General features: G+C 38.5%; 1 protein-coding gene across 1 annotated transcript in view; it reads left to right on the top strand.

The window, feature by feature from the left end:
- Window positions 1-23,822, top strand: part of GUCY2F (guanylate cyclase 2F, retinal) — a 94,950-nt gene that overhangs the window by 33,454 nt on the left and 37,674 nt on the right. The window contains exons 6-8 of the mRNA XM_045538608.1: window positions 2,803-2,899; window positions 7,436-7,567; window positions 16,177-16,266. Of these exons, the coding sequence (XP_045394564.1) occupies window positions 2,803-2,899; window positions 7,436-7,567; window positions 16,177-16,266 (319 nt within the window). The remainder of the gene's footprint in view (window positions 1-2,802; window positions 2,900-7,435; window positions 7,568-16,176; window positions 16,267-23,822) is intronic.

Here is a 23,822-nt window from a genome sequence, read left to right as displayed (position 1 = left end):
TGTGACCTTGGGCAAGCCATTTAACCTCTCTTGGCCAGAATTTTCTCATTTGTACAATGAAGGAATTGGATTAGTTGATGTTTAAGAGCCCTTCCAGCTCTGATATTTTAATGAATCTGTGAAATCCTGGATTGAAACCATAACAGGTGTTACTCTTAGTGTTTAATATGTTGGCATCGCTGTGAAAAACTACTATTATCCAGTCTCTCCAGTGTTAGAAATTTGATAAAGCCACACAGCATAGTAGGTAGCTTATGAATCATTAAAACACACTTGATAAAGACATTAGTTCAAAGGAAATTTTTCTTTTAATTTCTATGACTGTGACATGTTCTTGCCAAGAGAAGAAATTTAATATCTTTAATTTAGCTGCAGCCAAAGAATAAAGTATTTGATTAACATCATTAGTGAAAATAAATGCCATCCAATCCAAAAGCTTCTCCCTCTAGAGAGATTTGAGGAGTAATAGATTCTGTCTACCCAATGTGAAAACATCCAGTGGCAAAGTGAAAAGGGGAGTCACTCAGCTGCTTATGTTACTTGTCAACCTCCCAAATGACAGTTGTCACTGGTCTTTCCCACTGAATGGACTGGTTCTTTGGGCTTTGAGTCTTTGAGTTCAGTCTGCAAGTTTTGGAAAGGGAAGGAAAAAAAGAAAAAAAACATGGAGGGGAGGGGTTTGTTTGGAGTTGGTGGGCTGAAGGGCAAAGATTGAAGAGGAAAATGATTGGAGAGGAACATGATTAGAGAGGAAAATGATTGGAGAGGAAAATGAGTTTGAGACAATTGGTACTTCAAGCAATCATAGAAAATGCAGAGATGGGAGAGAGGTACATCATTTCCCAGAGTCACTTGGTCCTTGGTTCTTCAGCTAACAAAGCACAAAAGATGCCCCCTCTTTGCTGCCTTCCTCCCTCTCTCTGCCCACCACGGGTGCAATCAAAAGAGCTGAGCGGCTGATGAGATTCTGTAATAGATGGTGATTACTTGCAGGAGAGTGACTCTTTGTTCCTTCCTTTTCTGTGTGTTTTGATTGTTTAAGCTTTTTTTTCAGAAAGAAAGATGTGCAAAGAACCCAATCACCCCAAAACAAAGGATTCTTTGAACTCCTCCTTTCTCCCTACTCGTCCGAACCAGATTGCATCGCCTTTCTATAAAGCTCTCTCTGCTTTGTTATACTAATGATCATAATGGTAATAATGAGCCCTTATACTTTCATAGTGCTTCATGCTTTTCAGAACGCTTTCAAATATATTATCTCATTTGATTTTCAAAACAACTCTGTAAAGCGAGTAATGCGAGGACTATTATCCTGCTAGATAGATGAGGACACTGAGGCATGAAGAGGTTAAATTATTTATCCAAGGTCACCTGCACCTGGCTAATTAATGGCAGAATTTGTACTGCACCCCAGGTCTCTGGATTGAGAGTCCGGTTTGCTTTCTGCTAGAGTGGACTCTGTAGCATGATTATTTTTACAGGTGTGCCTGTATTAAGGCAATTCACTACACATATGAAACAGATAAGTTAGGGAGTGATACTTTACTTTGCCAAAAGATTCATGTGTTCTACCCAAGAATTCACTACAGGGCTCTTTTAATTTTCTCTGCAGGGCAGCAGCTCCCACAGTGATAAGGGACATATTTGTTGGCAGACAATTAGAAACACATTAATTGTTTGTTTACAAACCAGTGAAATCACTGAGAAAAACTGACTGGGTTGCTGGTACTTAAAGCTACAGTGACATGGTAGACTTCGTGGAACAACTTGACAAAGCATTTTGTCAAGTTGCATTTCAGTGGTTGTTTTCTCCGCTGTGGGCTCTTGGCTTTAATACATTCCACAGAGTGACCATCATGGGGTATGGAAACAGAGAAGCCAAACTGTAGTTGTCAGAGCTCCCAAGACAAAACAGAACAAAGCGACCACACCAACTGATCTAAGGTTCCCTCTGTATCTTCAAGTTGCCCAGTCAGACCTACCTGACTGTGTGGGTAGACATCATAAACTCCTATGTGTCTAGTAATTGATTTGTAGAAAATAATTACATTCACTGCAAATTAATGGGGATGTTTGGAGAGAATCAGGTTTAAACTGTGTCTATGTAATGCTCAGACAAGAGACCAATTCAGTAAAAGGAAAAAAAAAAACCTCAGTCAGCCCACTTATTTGGAATCATGGAGACAAAGCAACCAACTGATTGAATTTTTCCACCTTTCAACCTGTTGCTTTGGCAACGCACAGATGCAACTGTGCAAGACAAGTGGTCTTATGGGCAGAAATCTGGGCCCACAGCCAGGGACCAAGGATTCAAGTTCCAGCTCTGCCTCAGGCAAGGGGATCTCACACAATTTGCTTAATTTTGTTTTGTTTCTTTAATGTGTTTTTGTCTATAAATGGAGATTAATGATTTTTGGCCCTTATATTATTAGGATGGATACTCTGGCATATAAGAAAGGCTGTTGAGTTCTTTAAAAGTATTCAGAGGTGTTGTTTTGAATGTGCCCTTGATGTGGGATCACAATTTTATTAGTCTGAGATATCATTCCCATGCAGCACCCTCACTCCTCTCTTTTGGTGTCTCTCCAAGAGCATTTTCATTTTTCTCTTTTGGTCTTTATAACTCTATAAGTTATGAGGGCCAGGGTTGCTGCCTCCTTTTGTATTATGGTAAAAATTCATGTGTTATTACCTTCATAATTATCATGTATATTCTTTAACTGCTATCTAAGGTCAAATTAACCCTAGCTTTGCAAAAACATCCAGTCCTCATGTGACCTTCTGATTTCATGTCTGTTTCAGGCGTCGTATAAATAAAATCCAGTTAATTAAAGGACCCAACAGAATTCTACTAACTTTGGAGGATATAACATTTATCAACCCACATTTTGGCAGTAAGGTAAGGTATAACCCCTTTTTGTGCTGCCCTGTCCAATATGGTAGCCACAAGCCCCAAGTGACTATTGAGCACTTGACATGTTGCTAGTCTGAATTGTGATGTGCCATAAGAGCAAAATACACAGCGGGTTTAGAAGACTTAGTATAAAAACATGTAAAATATCTCATTAAAATTTTAAAAATGTTAATTACATATCAAAATGATATTTTAGATATATTAGATTAAATAAAGTATATTATTAAAATTAATTTTACCTGTTTCTTTTTATGCTTTTTAATGTGACTACTGTAAAACTTAAAATTACAAATGTGGCTCATGTTATGTTTCTATTAGATAGCACTACTTTAGAACAGTGTTGTGGAATTGAATGCAGTACACTTTGGGCAATAGTTTAGCTTTAACTTCATGTAGTTCTTGTATATTTGGACTCAACATTTGATTGTTAGTTCCTCAAGGGCAGAGGTATATTTTTTTAATGTTAGCCCACAGCATCTGACAGGGTGCTTATGATATGGTAGGTGCTTGTAAAAGGTTGGTGAATTAATCAACTAGTGAATAGAGTTGAGTTTCACCAAAAGTTCTGTTCTGTTTGTGATTGTGTTGTAATTGGTGATCTTCATTAAGGGCTTGCTACTGTGCCCTACCCCTGGGCTAGGCTTTGGGAGAGATGACATGTAGTCCCTGCTTTCAAGGGGATTATAATCAAGTTAAAGAGACAAATCATACCGCGTAAGAGTTGATAGGTGTCATACTGCACAGAGACACTAGAAATGCAGTAAGACTTCAGAGGAAGCAGATCACTGGAGGAAGGTTTTTCAGAGACTCAGCATCAAAGCTGGGTCTCAAAGATAGGATTTGTCTAGGTCGCAGGTCAAACTGGTAACCACTTTTTTTTTTTTTTTTTTGAGACAGAGTCTCACTCTGTTGCCCGGGCTAGAGTGCCGTGGCATCAGCCTAGCTCACAGCAACCTCAAACTCCTGGGCTCAAGCGATCCTCCTGCCTCAGCCTTCCAAGTAGGTGGGACTACAGGCAGGCACCACCATGCCTGGCTAATTTTTTCTATATATATTTTTAGCTGTCCATATAATTTCTTTCTATTTTTTTAGTAGAGACGGGGTCTCGCTCTTGCTCAGGCTGGTCTTGAACTCCTGAGCTCAAACAATCCACCCGCCTCGGCCTCCCAGAGTGCTAGGATTACAGGCGTGAGCCACCGCGCCTGGCCTGGTAACCACTTTTTGTTTGACCTTCACAATTATAAAAAAAATAGTCGCTAGAATCTTGAAATTGTGAAATTACACATAATAATCTGGATTTCTGAGTTTTCTTTAGAAGTTGGAAGATCTACCAACCTTGGGTCTCATTGTGGCAATTGGCTGTAACTCAGAAGTAGTTGTCCTTTTTAGAAGAGGCATGCCCTCTGCAGTTTGATACAGTTCCCATCACTCTATATTGTCTTAAACTCAATGAACTTCATCTTTTTATATTGCATGCCTGGCCCTTATAGGCATGCTAGGCAGAGGAAACAGCATAAACAGAAGCTTGGAGAAGAGACTAGTCTTTGCATATTCTAGTATGTTGATAGCATGATATAAGAAAAATATGCAAACACATTATATCATCCCCATGTGCCATTTGCTCTTCCTACACAACTGGACCAGACTTGAGAACTAATTATTATCTCAGTGACCAAACTTGTCACATGCATAAATGTGACTCTGAAAGGTATGTTTAATTAGTTGGCTGGGTAAGAATGGATTTGCATGGTAATACCCTGTGCAGTTGGAGTCAAATGAATCGTTTAGCTGTTTGATTTAATTCTCAATTACAATTCTAATTCTTACTTGTTTAAATCATCAGATCCTTTTATAAGGTTGATATCATCTGCCTGGAAATATATTGCTGAAAGCCAAAACTATTACTGTGGCTAGAAGCTACACTCCATCCTCATGCCATAAAATCTTACTGATATTAGTCTCCATTTTTGAAGCCACCAGAGGAACCTAGGACTCATGGTGGTAGAATTTGTCTGGATTGGCCATATTCATTATGCCCTTGTGTGAAATTTCCTACATTAAGTAGAAAGCATAGATGCTGAAATAATAAGCTCTGAAGCAATGCCAATACATAACCCAATACTAAGAAAAAAGATGTTCAATTCTGCAACAAGATATTTTATCCAGAAATTGGTAATGGGTAGTAAAAGTAGAAGACTAGATAGAAGTTATTGTTAAATGTAGCAAAATATAATAAAGTTTTGGTCAAAAACCATAAACCTATTTTTAAATCGCTACTTCTTTAGTGGTATCCATGTCAAAATGACATTACATTTCAGGCCAATTGCCTAGTGTTTTGGCTCTAATGTATCAAAACAATAAATATGGCTCAATTTTGAACTGAGTTACCCTTTTTGCGTGTAGATATTGTAGTAGTCCAGTGTAGTCTGTAAAACTTCCACCTATGCCTCATCCCATGGTACTGAGATATAAACTATATTTGGGTGACTAAAACATACCAATTCTCACAAAATCACCATAAATAGCTGAGTAGTGCTACCTTCAGATGAACAAAGTGCCTATGGTTTTAAAATCTTGCTCATGATGATAGATCTTTTTTCACTTGTGCATAAATTTTGACATAATGAGAGTAAAAAACAATCATCACCCTTTTTTGCCATAAGAGTAAGAAAAATGAATAGCAACAGGGATTTATAGGCCTCATAGGGATTTTTTTTTCACTATTTTGGCCCAGGTGGAAAAGGATGGCATTACCCTAGGAGAACATAGCTGTTGGCCTCCAGATCCCTTTTGGCATTTGGCTTGTATCAGGGATTCTGATGGAAAAAGATAGGGGAAGCATACATTTTCCTTAATTGCTGTGTAGTCACAAACTTGCAGCTGGCTGTGTCTAATCAGTCAAGAAGCCAAGCCAAGAATTCCATCCAAATGGAATGTCTGAAAGTGTAAACTCTTGGTGAATATAAAATTAATTCAGTCTAGAAAAATTGGCAGGTCAGGAGAAGTCAGGTTAGGAAAGGAAGTTTTTAGAAGAAAGTGAAGCTAAAGTTCAAATATGTATGTGGATTTTGGCAGATTCTCTTGCTTTCTCCTTTGCCCTTCATGGAGAGTTTTATATCTCAATATACAGATCTAGGTGCTCCTGCTGAGATATGAAAATAAAGAATGAAAGGGAAGTAGATTCCTCTCTGGCCTTGCTCTGTTGGGGAGAGTTCAGGTTGATGCAAGGGTTATGTGAAGAGTCAAGTTTTACATCTTGTCTGAATTTTGAGCTGTTGGGATTTCAGTACATTGGGGGATGAGTATAGTTTACTATTGTTTTGGAACTTTGACTGCAATAGTCTTGGTAGAAGGAGCTTAACTCAGGGCTAAGTCAACTAGTGGTCTTCAGTTGATCAAAGACCATTAAGGGCAGAGTGTTGGAAAGTACTTAAGACTAATTTTTATTGGCAAGCAAGAGTGAAATAGAACATGATATGGTAGAAAGAGCACAAGACCAGAAAATAGAACATCAAAATTCTTGTTTCAGCCCTTACATATCCCTCTAGGCCTCTATTTTTCCTCATTACGAAATGAGAGTGTTGGAGGTGGAGGTGAGTGTTGGCCTAGACGATACCAAATGTTAACTGCTAGCTCTGAATTGCTATAATTTTAAGAAAGGCACATTTGCAGATATGGAGAAGAATATGAAGAACCTGTTGATTTATTACATCTTCATGTGAAATAAGTCTGCTCGTTCAGTTGAAAATATAGAAGTTCAATTTTAAAGGTTAACATAGATTGCAGATAACTCTTCTTCTTGTCATTCTACTGTGAAGTTCCCAACCCTCTCTTACTAGACTTATGTGTATAAGTTAACAAATCAAGGAATAGAGAATTTGGCCTACTTAAGCATCAGACTCATAAATCATAGGCAGATGATCTACTCACTCTCTACCATATTATTGCTTTCTGGGATACCCTCTGCCATAAATCTTACCTGCACAAAGAAGGATGCCATTCAGGATAGTATAACAAAATGAGCCAGTTCTAAGAGTTAGGAGAGTGGGATTCTATCCTAGTTTTGCTATTTTCAAAATGTTAGATTTTTATAAGCAACACTCCTTATAACTAAATAATTGACTTGCTGTATGATATTGGGCAACTTATTTCACCTTTTTTGGTCACAGTTTCTTGTCTGTAAAATGAGGATCCTAGATTCAGTTATGACAGGTATTCTTTCTTGCCCTCCACTTCTATGACTAATCCTCTCTAGGAGATGGAAGCACTTGCAAATCTTTACCTCTTTTGGTGGTATATGGAGGTTAAGCAAGGTACCAGCCTTGAGCTAAAGAAAAAAAATGTTCGGAGGGACAGGGAAAATTAATCAATCTCATGTTTATAGGGTTCAACTCATAGAGCTACTTTCTTAGTAATAAAAAAGGGAAAACCAATAAGTATAGTATCTATACCATAGGTCAATATTCTATGCCAAATCACGAGTATTTTATTCATAACCTTCCTTTCCTAATCCTTTCTCAGAGAGGAAGTCATGCCAGTGTAAGCTTCCAGATCACCTCAGAGGTCCAAAGTGGGAGGTCCCCAAGGCTCTCCTTTTCTTCAGGGAGTCTAACTCCAGCTACCTATGAAAATTCCAACATAGCGATTTATGAGGTAAGACATTCAACAGCTATCTAATCTGCTGCCTTCTTGGATTTTAAAATGAGGAAAGGAGAAAGTGATTTAGTAACTAGTCTTTGGGCAAAAATGTTGAGGCTTTTGGCAAGTGTTTCCAGTTTTTTTGTGTGTGTCCACTTATGGACTTGTTTGGTGGACATTTTTGACAATTCTTTTCCTCAGCAACTAATCTATTTACTTATGACTTCATTGATCTTTGAACTCCATTTATGTACTATGCATGTACAAAATGTCCTTGAGACCCAAATACTTAAACATGTCACTCATTCCAGAAGATATATAGATAATAAGAGAAGAAATGACTTCCTGAGTCTACTGTTTGTGATAAGATGTCTAGAGACATGCCTGTACAGGGTAGGGTTTGGGGTTCCCTTCTCTTCAAATTCTAGTTGCTCTTCTTACACCTGTTATCCTCTGATATTACTGAAACTTTAAAAAATTATTCATTATTTCTTTCTCTTTGCCTGTTCTGCCTCTTGGAGTAACAGGTTACTTTGTGCTGCATAAAACAGAAATCCTCTTTATTTTACTGAAGTTTCTGTCTTTCAAGCTTTAAGAGGCCACTCCATACCCCTTGTTCTATGATACTGGAATTTGGCAACCAGAACAAATCTTGCATCAGTTGGAGAGATGAGCCGTTTCTTCTCAGCAGGAAAGAATTAAGCAGGGAGTAAAAGAGAAACTAGACTGCCTTTCTGCCCCTCCTAAGTAAGATCTGCCCAGTGTGGTTTCTTTGTTTTGTTTGAAGATACTCCAAAGAGCAGCAAACACTCTCAACTTCAACAGTAACTACAAAGAAAGTCCAAAATAGGACAGAATGAGATTTTAGATTGTCAACCACATTGGATTTTCCAAGTGAATAATCTCCTCCATTGGATAAATAATTGACAGGGGACTTGCTCAGGTTTGAATATGTTCCCTTCAAAATTCTGATGTTGACACTTTATGGCCAATGTGATGATATTAAGAGGTGGGGCCTTTAGGAGGTGATTAGGCCATGAGGGATCCCCACTCATGAATGGGATGAAGGCTCTTATAAAAGAGATTTCATGCAGCGTTTGGCTAGCTTGTGCTTCTGCCATGTAAGGACACAACATTCCTCCCCTCTGGAGGATGCAGCAATAAGGTACCATCTTGGAAGCAGGGAGCAGCCCTCATTAGACAACCAACCCTGCTGGTGCCTTGATCTTGAACTTCCCAGCCTCCAGAACTGTGAGAAAGTAAACTTTTGTTCTTTATAAATTACCTAGTCTTGGGTATTCTGTTATAGCAGCACAAATGGACTAGGAAATTGGCACCAGAGAAGTGGGTGTTATGATAACATATACCTAAAAATCTGGAAGCAGCTTTGGAACTGGGTAATGAATAGAGGATGGAACAGTTTTGAAATGAATGGTAGAAAAAAACTTATATTACTGTGAATGAAATATTAAGGGCAATTCTGGTGAGGGCTCAGAAGAAGAAAAGAGCTGTACAGAAATTCTGATTCTTCTTAGAGATTACTTAAGTGGTCGTGAACAGAATGTTGGTAGAAATATGTATGATAAAGGCCAGTATGATGAGGTCTTAGGTGTAAATGAGGGATAAGGTATTGGAAACTGGAAAAGAGGCCATTCTTGTTATACATTGGTGGAGAGCTTGGCTGAATTATATCCATGTCCAAGGAATTTGTAGAAGGTAGAACTTGCACACAATGAACAAGGATATTTGGTGGAATTAATCTCTGCTTAGATTCAGGGTGCTGCATGGCTTCTTTTAACTGCTTATAATAACATGCGAGAAGAGAGAAATTATTTAAAGACAATTTATAACCACAAGGGAAGCACAAGGTAAAGATCTGAAAAATTCTCAGCCTGGTCATGGAAAGAATTAAAAAGCATGTTTAGGAGAGAAAACCAAGTATGTGGCCAAAAAAATTTGATAAGAAGGTTAGTATGGATAGAGGGAAGCAAGATGCTATTCATCAAAACAATGGGAGAATGATCCTAAAGGCATTGTGGAGATCTTCAAAGCTGCTATACCCATCACAGACCCAGTGTGCCAGCACCTTGAGGACCTAACAGTTTCAAAGGAGGGACCCAGGGTACTGAAGGGGCCCAGGACACCTGTGAGATCTCAGGGCTTGCCCCCCAGGACTGACTCAAGTCTCTGTTTCCCACATTCTGGTGCACCACTCCTCGATCTCCCCAGCCATGACTCAATTGGGCCTAGGCATGGCTCAGGCAACTTCTCAGGAAGGTACAATCCATAAATCTTGGCAGTATACACATGGTGCTAACTTTGCAGATATGAGATATGAAGACATGGCTGTCTCCATTTAGGTTTCAAAGGATGTTTTGGACAGCCCTGGAATGGAGGCAGCAACTTGCCACAGGGGCAGGGCCGCTGCAGAGAGTCCCCACTAGAATAATGCCCAGTGGAACTACAGGGTTAGGCCCACAGCAAAGAGTTCCCACTAGGGCAATGCCCAGCAGGACTGTGGAGTCAGGGCCACCACAGAGAGCCTCCACTAGGACAATACTTAGTGGAGCTGTGGGGACAGGGCTTCCCCTGAGACTCCAGACCTGTGGAATCACCAGAATGCAATGCCAGCCTGGAAGAACTGTAGGTACCTGACTCCAACCCATGAGAACTATGCGTGGGTTGCACCCAGCTAAGCCATAAGGATGAGGTCCACTGTGGCCTTGGGGGCCCAACCTCCACCCCAGTGTGTCCAAGAGTTGGGACATGGAGTCAAAGAAGATTATTTTCAAGCCTCGAGATTGAATATTGTTTGCCTTGTTGGGTTTTGGACTTATTTGGGACCTGTTACCCATTTCTTCTTGCCTATTTCTCACTTTTGGAATAGAAATGTCTGTCCTGTGCTTGTCTCACCATTGTATTTTGGAGATACATAACTTGTTTGATTTCACAGGTTCACAGCTGGAGAGCAATAGAGCAATTTGCCTCGGGATGAACCGTGTCTTGAGTCTCCTCATATCTGACTTAGATGACACTTTGGACTTTAGACTTTTGAGTTGATGCTGGAATGCGTTAAGACTTTTGGGATAGAATAAATGGATTTTTCATGTGAGAAAGACACAAATTTGGGGGAACAGGAGTGAAATGCTATGGTTTGAATGTGTTCCCTCCAAAATTCAGGTGTTGCAACTTAATGGTCAATGTGATGTGGTATTAAAAGGTGGGGCTTTTCCTCCAGAAGGTGCAGCAATAAGGCACCATCTTGGAAACAGGGAACAGACCTCACCAGACAACCAAACCTACTGGTGCCTTGATCTTAGATTTCCCAGCCTCCAGAACCATGAGAAAATAAACTGTTCTTTATAAATTTCCCAGTCTCAGATATTCTGTTATAGCAGCACAAATGGACTCAGGCCTTCAAAACCAAGATTGGCATTGTTTTAGTATACCTGAGGGCTTTGACTTAAATTAGTGGCAGGAAACTTCTGGATCTTGCCTTTTTCTTAATTTAATCAAAGAGGAGATTTGCTTCAAATATAAACTTGAGGTATTGGAGAATTGGCAGCTCTACTCTCTCAAAGACCTAAGATAAGGTAATCAGATAGTTTTTGAATGTCAAATGGAATGAGCTGATGATGGCTTTACAAATGTATTGACACCTCTAAGAATCTGAAGTAAATCTCAATAATCTTGGTTTTTAATCTGTAAAATGAGGGGTTGAACTAAATTCTCAATCCTGGTTGCTCATTAGAATCTCCTTGGGGAGCTTAAAAAATTACCTATTCTCAGGCACCACCCCCAGCAATTCTGATTCAGTTGGTATGAGATGGAGCCCAGGTATTGGCATTTTTTTTTTTTAAATTCCCTGATATGTGCAGCCACGGTTGAGAATTGCTGGTCTAAGAGACCCTGTAAGGCTTTTTCTGGCTCAGATATGCTATGATTCTCTGATTCAGTAGAAGAATTTATGTGTTAAATTGTGGTATGTTTTATTTGGTGGGGTTGGAAGGTTATAGTGTAGAATTGAGAAGAGAAAAAATAAACATCTGTATGTAACTGGCCTTTAAGAATCTGTCAGATATTTTCTCATTTTGGAAGGAGGCGGAGAGCTTAGTCCCCAGAATGACTGTTGGTCGGTCAGATCATGAGTATTTCTGAACTGTGGAGGCCAAAGGGGGCCTTTATCTCACAAAAGGAGGGTGTTAGTGAGAATAATAGCACATGGTGAAGTCAAGATTAGGCTGATGGCAGGGTGTGAATAAAGACAGCTGAGGCTAGAAAACTGCCTGGCGAGGGCTAAAGAGGACTCTGGGAGGGAATATAAGTCAATTGAATCAACATATCAAACAAAGAAGTCCAGTGTACCTTCTGAAACGGTCCTCTGTTAGGAGTGTTATAAAGAAGGCTCATTATCTAGTTTCTGTTTAAAATAAATAAAAAATTTCTAATAATTGTTATTGGAAGACTCTGAATTTCCTGATAATGTGCCTGGGGCAGCAGATACCTAACAGCAAAAGACAGGCTTCTCTAGGACGTGCCATAACATCGTACTACACTGACACATATTCACACTTTGTACACACGGATGCATAACCTTAGGAACTGCACAGGAAAACCAGCCCTTATTTTACAGATACCCTTTGAAATGTGAAAGGAAAGCCAGATGAGCCAACTGCTGAGCAGAAAGAGCTGTGAATGACAGATGTAGTGGGGACATGTCATGGTCTGCTCTGGTAGCCACAGTCTGGGGGAGAGGGGGTGAGGTGGGCAGCAGTGTAACCCTGACACACTCAGGGAGAACCACTGAACTCATCTTCCCTCTTCATTTTCTGACTCCTTCTGCCTCTCTGCCTCTCAGCCTTTCCTTGTGTTTTCTTCTTTGTCTCACCTTTCTCTCTGTCCCCATTCATTTCCCTTTCCCAGAGCCTTTTTTCCTGTCTTCCCACTGTCTATATCCCTTATAGCTCTCTCTCTCCCCCCTCCCTTCCACCAACCACCTTCTCTTTCTCATTACAGACTCATAGATCATCAGAGCTAAAAAGGACTGAAGAAACCATCTAGTGAGTCCAGCTCTATCAGTGAGGAAACTGAGGTTCAGGCAAATTGAGTGGCTGTTTTAAGGTCACCCTTGAGTTTGAAGCAGAGCCAGGTCTAGGATCTAGTTCTCTTGGCTCTTAGTTAATACACCATGGCCTTAGTTCAAAACTGATGGACTTTAAATTACTTCTAAAAACTTTAGTGAATAGAGTTTGATGTTTCTTGTTCTTAATTAAAAAGTGAATGATGAGTGAAGTATTTTATCATTCTCTTTTAAAAGAAAAAACCAAAACAAATAGTGCATGTGTGGTGAAGATAAAACCTGCCCATTTCCTCCCTTTTCCTCATTATTCATGAAGTAGGACGCACACAGACTCAATAAAAATTTGCTTGCAAAATTTATGAGAATTATTTAAATCTTAAAACAAACACACACAAATCCCCCAAACCAAAGAAAGCCCAATGAGAAGAAAGGGCAACAAAGTGGGAGATGGGGAACCTTGGTTCAGTTTCTGGCTCTGCTACTACCTAGACTTCTGACCTTGGGCAGTCACTTAATCTCTTCAGGCTTCAATTTCTTTGTCAAAATATTAAGGGATTGGGCCTGGGATACCTAAGACCCTTTCCAGCTCTCACATTTGGTGATTTGGCAGGAAAAAGCTCTGCTTAGCTGCTCATGGCAGTTAATAAGCCAGAGAGAAGGCTAACCCATATCTGCAATAGGGCTAATTCTAGGAAGAAGGTATCAAATACCAGGTGTAGGGCAGGGTCAGGACTGCTAGTACTGATGTTCAGGTTGTGCACTGCACGGGAGCACCACGTGTAAGAGAGTACTATACTATTCACATTGTAGACATACACTAACTGATATGTGAGTGGTGCAAGAGTGGGTATAGAGATTCTGGCTCCCCTTTCTAGTCCTGGAAAGGGGTGGTGGAAGAGCCTTATCACATCTCCATCTATACTGGCACATCTGACTATGCACATACACAGTCACTGGTAAACACATGTGTAGCTGCATATGCACTATTTCAACTATGCCCCAGAAATTCCTCGAGGATACTTTTCTCTTCTGCTTAATATTTTTGGATGTCCAATTCCAGTTTCTCACTCCCACCCCAATAGCCTAACTCCAAACCTGACAAAGAGGCCTCACCTGGCAGGCAGAGCTTGGTGATTTGTGGAGCATCCGTACTGCTAGTGAAATGTGCTCCTTGGTGTCTGGGGGATGTGTCAGTAAATGAGAGTGTGGCACATGCCTGTATGTATACAGCCAGGGCTGCTGCCTAGCATCACAGGGCTGCCACAGGCTGTACAATAATATACTCACATAATTCGGGGTTTTTTTGTTTTTGTTTTTTTGTTTTATTTTATTTATTTTTTTTTTTGAGACAGAGTCTCACTCTGTTGCCTGGACTAGAGTGCCATGGCATCAGCCCAGCTCACAGCAACCTGAAACTCCTGGGCTCAAGCAATCCTCCTGCCTCAGCCTCCCGGGTAACTGGGACTACAGGCATGTGCCACCATGCTTGGCTAATCTTTTCTATATATATATTTTAGCTGTCCAGCTAATTTATTTCTATTTTTGGTAGAGACGAGGTCTTGCTCTTGCTCAGGCTGGTCTCAAACTCCTGACTTCGAACGATCCTCCTGCCTCGGCCTCCCAGAGTGCTAGGATTACAGGTGTAAGCCACCGCACCGGTGTAATAATTCTTTTTTTTTAACTTGAGAGAAAGCACCCTTTTCTAATTAGCATGAAGATGTCATGGCAGCTAGCGTGACCATGGGCCAAGTAACATAGTTGCAAAGGTGCTGGTAAGGCTTTTTTGTCCACCAGTATTTCCCCACACATTAGCTGATTTTGTAAATTCTCAGTTAGACTTTTATTCTTTCAGCTTAAGATTTAGCCTTTGATCCCTCTAAAGAGCAAAGTCGTCTGAGTGGTAGAACTTCACACTTGTGTCAGTCCCTCCTGACCTCTATGAATGAGTTTTAGATCCCTGACTGAGAGCAGATTTTGATCAAAGAAACTTAGTGAGAGGTAAATGAAGAGCGTATGAATGAGGGGAGTATCACAGAAATGGGGAAAGGGGAAAGCGGAAAGGGGAAAGGCAAAGACTGGGGCCGTGGGTTGCAAACTTTAACATGCATCAGAATGACGCAAAGGGCTTATGAAAACACGAATTGCTCAGCCCCTCCTCCACAATTTCTGATTCTGTAAGTGTTGGGTGGGGCTTGAGAATTGGTCTTTCTGACCAGTTCCCAGGTGATGGCTGCCGCAGGTAGTTCAAGGCCACACTTGGAGAATTGCTGAGTCAAATGCTTTGATCATGCTTGCAGGCAAGCACTGCTCCTGGACTACCCTTCTGAGCTCTGTGAGCACTGAGCATGGCCAGTGTAGTTCTGTTCAGCAGAGGAAGGTCTTTGAGAGGCATTTCCTAATTAAAAGGCTTTGAGTTTCTTGGTTAGTAGATGTTGACACAAAGTGAGGGCAAGTAACTCAGAAGCCTGCAGCTCCCATTAGCCTTTGCTCCCAGCAGGTTTCCAGATGCAGTGCCACAGCTGGATATATTCCTTATTCTTGGAATTTGACTGCACAGTGCTCTCTGCTTTATTATCTCTACTTGATGACAAGTTGGCGCAGCCGGAAATGGAATCTCCAGGCTATAGGTAATAGATGTGAAAGCACTTTGAAGAGTAGAGACCATTGTGCAAATGTAAGGCATTATTACTATTATGAAGAAAAGGGAATATATATTTGTACTGTTTTTTTAAAAAAAAATTAGGTTGGACAGAAACTAAATAGAGCTTGATGACTGATGAATCCTTGAGGCTATGCACATAGAAGAAAATTATCTATCAGGCACTGGTGCTGAAGGGAAGACAATAAAATAATTGTTGTTTTTGACTTGACAGCAGCCTTAGAAATAGCAGTTTGTACTTAATAAGTACGAAATAGACTTTTGAAGGAGCCTAGATTACTCATATTACTATGGTAGTACATTTGTGCATTCAAATGAAAATGTTTAATCAGCATTTAAGCCAAATGGTTTATGATTAAAGCATAAGAGCACCCCCTCCCACATACACACAAATGGCCTGTCCCACAAGAGAAAAATGGATCAAGGTAAATGTAGGAAATATTTGCTGCACTATATCTCCCAATCTCCCACCTTACATTTCCCTCCAGACGCCTCAAGGCAGTGGGAATTACAACTACCAACCATCAACATTAATCGCAGGGAACCTGGTGCTACATCATTTAGTAGCTATGAATAAGTGAAATGACCTAGCACTTTCTGCAGTTAGTTAAGGAAGGCTTTACACAGCGTGGTATCATTGCTTTTCTGAAGTCTGCACACTTGCAATTGTTTCCCTGTCTTGAGTAATTGGAATTTTTAACTTTAACTTCTGTGTATGACCTCAATTTAGCCCAGAATACAGTGTCCAGGAGGTTGAGGATGGGAGAGGAGGAAAAAGTCCATTTGGGTTGGTAGTATAACTATAGACCATTCATGTGGAAGGGACATTGTTCTAAAGCTTCTGGCAACTAAGTCTCATCACTATTCTCTACCTTTTCTTTCTAGGGTGACTGGGTATGGCTGAAAAAGTTTCCCCCTGGAGATTTTGGAGACATTAAGTCCATCAAATCAAGTGCAAGTGATATGTTTGAAATGGTATGAGAAGCTCTCATTTATATATATTTCCACAAAAATCAATCTATTCTTCTCCAAAGTAACTAACCCCAGCTGTCTAGGAAGACCCCTTAACAAATCAGTGCATGGTAACTGTAGAGTTGTTACTGGCTTGGTATGATCATGCGATTTAATGGCAAAAATATGGGTTCTGGAGTTAAAGAGACATGAAGTATTCAAATCCCAGCTCTACCACTTAAGAGCTATATTAACTCGGGCAAGTCATCTACAGTACCTGAGCCTTAGTTTCTTTATTGGTAAAAGGGGTATATTAATGTCTACTTCCTAGATTGGGATGAGAATTTAAAGAGACAAAACATGCAAATCATCTTGCAAATTTTCTGGCACATAGCTTCTTTGTAAAATGGTAGCTATTATGATTATTTTCAAGTAAATATACCATAATCATTCAAAATCCCCATTTTTGAGACCTGGAAAAATCACCTGGTAATTTCTAATTCTGTTCAAAGAGTCCTTGGATAGTTTACTTAAGGAAGCAACCTGTAGATAAGACAGGGATGCAATGATCCCTTCCAAACCATTTAAAATCATGGCTCCTCCTTGAACTTTGAGTCCATACAAGATTCATGGATACTGTTTTGGGTTCCTTCAGACTCTTGAGAGTGGGATTTTAGAAGGTAATCATATATTTCTCCACCTATATGAAGCAGACAATTTCAAATCATTCTAACAAATCTGAATGAAGCACCTACTACATCCAGAGCACTGTACGAGTGAAAAAACAAAAGAAATGGAAGAGATGTGACCCATTGAGGACAGGATGTTCCCTAGGGATCAGGATGAGATATTGTGATTTGATATTTTTCTTGTATGTGACTTTGATGCTTGGAGATGAAGGGAAGATAATGAGAGATGAGTCCAGAAAGGAGACCAAGGTCAGAGCTAAAATAGGCAATTCCACACTGGTTTGATGATCAAGGATGCTACACAGCAAGCTAGATCCAAAATATGGAACTAAAATAGTTCCAAACCTGGGGAAGCTGATATACTAGAAGTATGGAAATAAGAAGACAGGTATTGACCCAAGGTAGAGTGTGTCCATGACATCTTTTTTTTTTTTGGTAACTTTTAATTTGGATATAATTTCAAACTTGCAGAAAAGCCGTAAGAATAATTCAAGGGACTCTTGTATACTCTACCCAGATTCAGCAATTGTTTGCATTTTACCCAGTTGCTTTATATTATCTGTTTACATATTTATGTACATTATTTTTCTGAACCATTTGAAAGTAAGCTGTAGATACTAGGCCCTTTTACCTGTAAATACTTCAGTGTGTTCCCTAAAAATAAAGACATTTTTGTACATAACTACAGTATAATGATCAAAATAAGAACATTTAACATTGATACAATACTATTATCTAAACTACCATCCATATTCTAATTTTGTCAATGGCTTTAATACAATATATATAGCTAATTTCCCCCCAGGTCAGTTTCCAATCCAGATTCACACATTGTAGTTGGTTGTCATGTCTCTTTAGTTGCCTTTAATCTGAAAGTTTCTCAGACTTTTCTTTGTTTTTCTTCACCTTGATATCTTTAAAGATTTCAAGTCAGTTATTTGGTAGACCATCTCTTGATTTGGGTTTGCTCAGTGTTCCTTGTGGTTAGATTTAGGTTATGCATCTTCAGCCAGAACACTACAAAATTGATGTGTCTTTTTCAGTACACTGTATCAGGAGGCACAATGTCAATCATCCCAGTATTGGTAATGTTAACTTGATTATTTGCCATAGTTGATTTCTACCAAGTTTCTCCTCTGGAGAGTTACTGTGTTTATCCCATTGTGATTAATACATAATTTGGGGGGGAGATACTTTGAGTCTATGTAAATATCCTGTTCTTTATCAAAGTTTTACCCACTAATTTTAGCATCCATTGATGAATTTCTATTTCCAGCATTCTTTCTACATTTACTGGTTGGTATTTTATTATAAGGAAAAACCTTTCCTTCTCCCCCATTTATTTATTTATTCATTCATTTATATCAGTATGTGTGTATGGGTTTTTATTTTATTCAATTGGTTAGGATCTATAATCTATTATCTATCTATCTATTTTTCTATGTAAAACCATAAGTTCATACTGAAGCCTCTAATTCTGATCCAATGCCAGAGCATTCATTTTGGCTTTTTCCTTTTCCGTATTTGTAACTTTGTTCTCCAACAAGTGAGAAAACTGCCTCCCATTCTCCTCATGACATCTTTTTGTGTGTTCCCTTCACTAATTTGTGTGGCCATGTTAGGCACAGAAAGCAACTCAACCTTAGGGAAAAGGCCACGATTTTCTAGACTTTACCATGTAGAAGCCCGTAATTCCTTTCTAGTGGTTTTATGAAGCTGGAGGTAGATCTGACCATACTACCATTGTGAGTCCATCACTGCCTTGACTATTTATGTGCATTCATGATCTTGAAATGACAGGACTGGGTACCAGGGGCGGGACTAGAAAGCAGATCTTGGTGATCCAGGTATAGAAAGAAGCAGGGCACAAATAGATGGATGTTCTTGAAAGGCAAACAGCTGGAGTCAGAAGGCCAAATGGCTCGTAACTTTCAACATCTTTTAGGATTCCAACTTCTGCAAAAGTGTATGCAAGATCATCAGGCTGTGTCTCTCATTCTCATGTTGTTCCCCTTCATCTGGAACTGATTAGCATACCCCCTGCTCCTCCAAAGACAAATGGAGAGTATCCTGGCACTCTTCCTGGGCAATTCTCAGTTCTTCAAGGTTCTCTCTGTCTCTCTAAGAAATGTGAAGAGGAAGAAACTTCTGTTGCTGTGAAACAAAGTGTTAATTTTTGGGAAAAAAGTTTTGGATCAATCTAGAACCTCTACTGAGAATATCATCTTCTGCATAGCCATTTCTTCTCCAGTGGTGGCTGTTATTATGCCTCAGTACCTCAGGATCATGTGGTGGAATTGTATTCCTCGCTCACTGATGATGCTTCTCCAACAATGGTCCCCTTCCCGTTGTTAAACACACACACACACACACACACACACACACACACACACACACACGCATGCATGCACACACACAAGGTTTTGAAGCTAATACCTCTCTGTTTTAACGCCCTGTCCATCACCTGATACTGTCCTCTACTCCTCCCCCGATGTATTGAATATTTTGAGATATGGCTCATGATCTTCCTCTCTACTCCAAGACCTGCCATTATGCTGGCAACATCAATGTCCATGTAGACATCTATATATCTTGGCTATTTCATTCTTTGCCATATTGTCTCTAATATTAATAATCTCCTCCATTCTTCTTTGGCCAGGCACTGCTACCATTATACCTTGGGCTTTTTCATCTTCTATAACTGCCACTGAAAATGTTTCACCTCCAAAATCATAAATTCAACCATCACTACTCTGACTATAACCTCCTTTTTCTCCCAATGATGCCTATATTTGACTACATCAAGTCTTCTAGTCTAGTGACCTATACTTTCTTCAAGCCCATAAGCCTTTCCTTTATTTCCTTTCTTTTCCAATTTAGATTCCATAATTCATCATTTGAACACATTCTTATTTCTGTCATTTTGGTCAGACACACTTGCAAAATTCCAATTCTGTATGATCCCAGCTCTTAACTTTGTGCCTGCACTTGAACAGCCAAATATTGTGGCAGAAAGTCATGCAACAAGGTATGTTGTTTCCACTATAAATTCATGGTTTCTTATCTTTAAATGTCCCTTACCACTATCTTGTAAGTCTATTATACTTAACTGGTTAATTCACTTTCTGTAACCCATACATCAAAGCTTCTCCATTCTCTTTAAATCCCCAATGTCCTTTTCTTTCTGTATTTTTACTATTACCATCCCTGTCCAAGCTACCATCATCTCCCACTAGGATGAATTATCTCATTGTGTTTTTCAATTTTTATTTTTAATTGCACTGAAAAACACATAACAAAATTTACCATTTTAAAGTACACTGTTAAGCAATGTTAAGTATATTTGCATTGTTGTGCAGCATATCTCCAGAACTTTTTCACTTTGCAAAACTGAAACTCTGTACCCATTATTAAATGACTTTCCATTTCCTCCTCCCCACAGCCCCTGGCAAACATCATTCTATATTTTTTCTATGAATTTGAGTATTTCAGATATCTTACATATGTAGAATCACAGAGTATTTGTCATTTTGTGACTTACTTATTTCACCTAGCATAATGTCTCATTGTTTATGAAATACATTTTTTATTCAGGTATAATTCACATAAAATAAAATGTATACATCTTAGGCATTCTGTTCAATGAATTTTGACAATTGCATATATATGTTCCCCCAAACAAGATACATATTATGTCCATTACCCCAGGAAGTTCCCTTGTCCCCCTTTTCCGTCATTTCTCCTGTCCCAGAGGCAACCACTGTTCTGGTATGTATTAATATAATTTAGTATTTCCTTCTGTTCTTAGATTTTATATAAATGAAATGATACAGTATATTTTATGCCTGGCTTGTTTCTGTCAATGTAATGCTTTTTAAGATGAATTCATAATTTTGCATATATCAGTAGTTCATTTTTTGAATTGCCTAGTAGTATTTCATTTTATAAACATATCACAATTTGTTTATCATTTTCCTATGGATGAACATTTGGCTTATTTCTTGTTTTTTGGATAAGGCAATTATAAACTTTTTTAATTGTGGTAAAAAAACACATAACATAAAATTTACCATCTTAACCATTTTCAAGTGTACAGTTCAGTAGTATTAAGTATAGTCACATTGTTGTGAACCGGATCTCCAGAATTTTTCATCTTACAAATTTGAAGCTCTATATCCATTAAACAACTCCCCTTTTCCTTTTCTTCTAACCCCTGGTATAACTACCACTCTACTTCCTGTTCCTATGAATTTGACTACTTTAGATACTTCACTAAGTTGAATCATACAGTATCTGTCTTTTTGTGACTGGATTATTTCACTTAGCATAATGTCCTCAAGGTTCATCCATGTTGTAGTATGTGACAGGATTTCCTTCCTTTTAAAGGCTGAATAATAGTCCATTGTATGATCCATTCATTCATTGATAAACATTTGCGTTGCTTTTACCTCTTGGTGATTGTGAATAGTACTGCTTTGAACATGTGTGTACAAATATGTCTTTGAGACCCTGATTTAAATTCTTTGGATATGCATCCAGAAGTGGAATTGCTGATTCATATGGTAGTTCTATTTTTAACTTTTTTGAGGAACTTCCATACTGTTTTCCATAGTAGTTGCACCACTTTATAATTCCACCAACAGTTCACAAAGGTTCCAATTTCTCCACATCCTTGCCAACATTTATTTTCTGTTTTTTAATAGCAGTCATAGTAACAGGTGTTAGGTGATATCTCATAGTGGTTTTGATTTGCATTTCTCTCATAATTAGTGATGCTGAGCATCTTTTCATAGACAAGTATAAAGATTTTTGTACATGCCTTTTTCTAAACATATATTTTCACTTCTCGTGGGCGAACATGTAAGAATAGAATAATTGAGTTATAGAATAGTTGTATGTGTAACTTTATATGAAACATGCAAATAGTTCTCCACGTTGGCTATAATATTTTACATTGTCATCATAAATGTTCCAGTTGCTCTAAATTCTCAGCAACATTTGTCTTTTTTTTTGATACTTTTCTTTCCAGTGTGTGTGAAATGGTATTTTATTGTACTTTAATTTGCATTTTCTTGATGACCTAAGTTGTTAAGCACCTTTTCATGTGTTTATTATTTATTTGTATATTTTTTGTGAAGTATCTGTTCAAGTTTTTGCTCATTCTTAAAACTTGTGATTTTTTTTGTCTTTTAATTTTTGAATTATAGACATTCTTTATATTTCCTGGATAAAGTCTTTGCTGAAGTATTTGTTTTGCAAATATTTTTCTCAATTTGTGGCTTGTCTATTAGTTTTCTTAATGATGTCTTTAGATGAGCAAGATTTTTAGTTTCAAGGAGTCCAAGTGCCCAATTGATCAATTTATTTCCCTCCCTCCCCCTTTCCTTCCTCTGCCTTTCTCCTCTCTTCCTCTGTATGCCCCTCCTCCTCCCCTCTATTTTAGAAAGAGTTTGTGTAAGATTGGTATTATTTATTATTTAAATTTTTAATACATTCCATCAGTAAAACTATCTGGTCCTAGGATTTTCTTTGTGGAGATGTTTTTGAAAACAAATTCAATTTTTTTGTTGAATATGGGACTATTAGGATTGTTATTTCATATTGTACCACTTTTAGTAAGTTGTGTTTTGCAAGAAATTTGTCAATTTCTTTCAAGTTGTTGACTTTATTAGTATAAAGTTGCTTAAAAATTCCTTTATTATCTTACTGATATCTGTAAGATCTGTAGTGATACCACCTCTTTCATTTTTGACATTAATAATTTGTACTTTTTTTCTTGATCAGTCTTGTTAGAGATTTATCAAATTTATTACTTTGCTTTAAAGAACAAAGTTTTGACTTTGTTAATTTTCTCTACTTTTTATCTGCTTTCTAGTTCTAAGATCTCTGCTCTTGTTATTATTTCCTTCATTCTACTTATTTTTTTGGTTTAATTTGTTCTTTTTCTGGCATCTTAGTGAGAAACAGAGATCCTTGATTTTTAAGTATTCTTTCTTTTTTAATATAAACAACATATTTCCCTTTAAGCTCTGCTGTAGCTGCATCCCACTAATTTTGGTATGTTGTATTTTTATTTTCCTTCAGTTTAAAATAATTATGATTTTCGTTGTTATTTCTTTTTTGTGCATGTATTATTTTGAAACATATGCTTAATTACCAGATATTCTGGTGTTATGACATCTCAGGAACATTTTAAAATGCGTAAAAGCATCTTTAAGGTAACCTAGGCCAGTGGTTTGACCCAGGAGCAGGTGTCTATGGTGATTATATGCTTAAGGGTTTCATGCCAGATATGAGGCTAACAAAAATCTTGAGAGACAGCGCTCTTGAACATTTGATGGTAGCCAGCTAGGAAGGTATTATGGAAGAGATAAAGTGCATGTCTACCCAGTAAATGTTCATCTTCCTAAAGAATCTTGCTAAAGCAGGTATTCCAAACATTCTCTGCATCCTGTGGTTGTCCAGAATCTTAGTAGGACATGACTCAATGTAGGTATCTACCTGCTTCCTATATAGGATATTCTGTATTGGTTATAGCTGAAGACAGTTGACTGTAAAGATGACGGCAAGGATCTAGACCTGAAATTTTCCCATGCTAGGACTTCTAGTGTAATGCTAGATGTTGTAACAAATAGACCTCTAAATATTTAATGTCTCAAACATGGCAGAAGTTTAATTCTCACCCAAATAAGAGTACAAAGTGGGTGGGTATTCTTGCTAGGCAGGTGACTCTCCTCCAATATGATGATTCAGGAACCCATGCTATGACCATCTTTTGGCTCTGCCATGTCTTAGGGCCTTGTCATCATCTACATTTATCCATAGAAGTGGGGAAATAATGGAGAAGGAAGTATATTTGCTTCTTAAAAGCCTTAGCCAAGGAATGGTACA

Source organism: Lemur catta, chromosome X (genome assembly GCF_020740605.2).
Source record: "Lemur catta isolate mLemCat1 chromosome X, mLemCat1.pri, whole genome shotgun sequence".
NCBI classification, from domain to species: domain Eukaryota; kingdom Metazoa; phylum Chordata; class Mammalia; order Primates; family Lemuridae; genus Lemur; species Lemur catta.
This window is presented reverse-complemented; position numbering and strand designations above follow the sequence as displayed.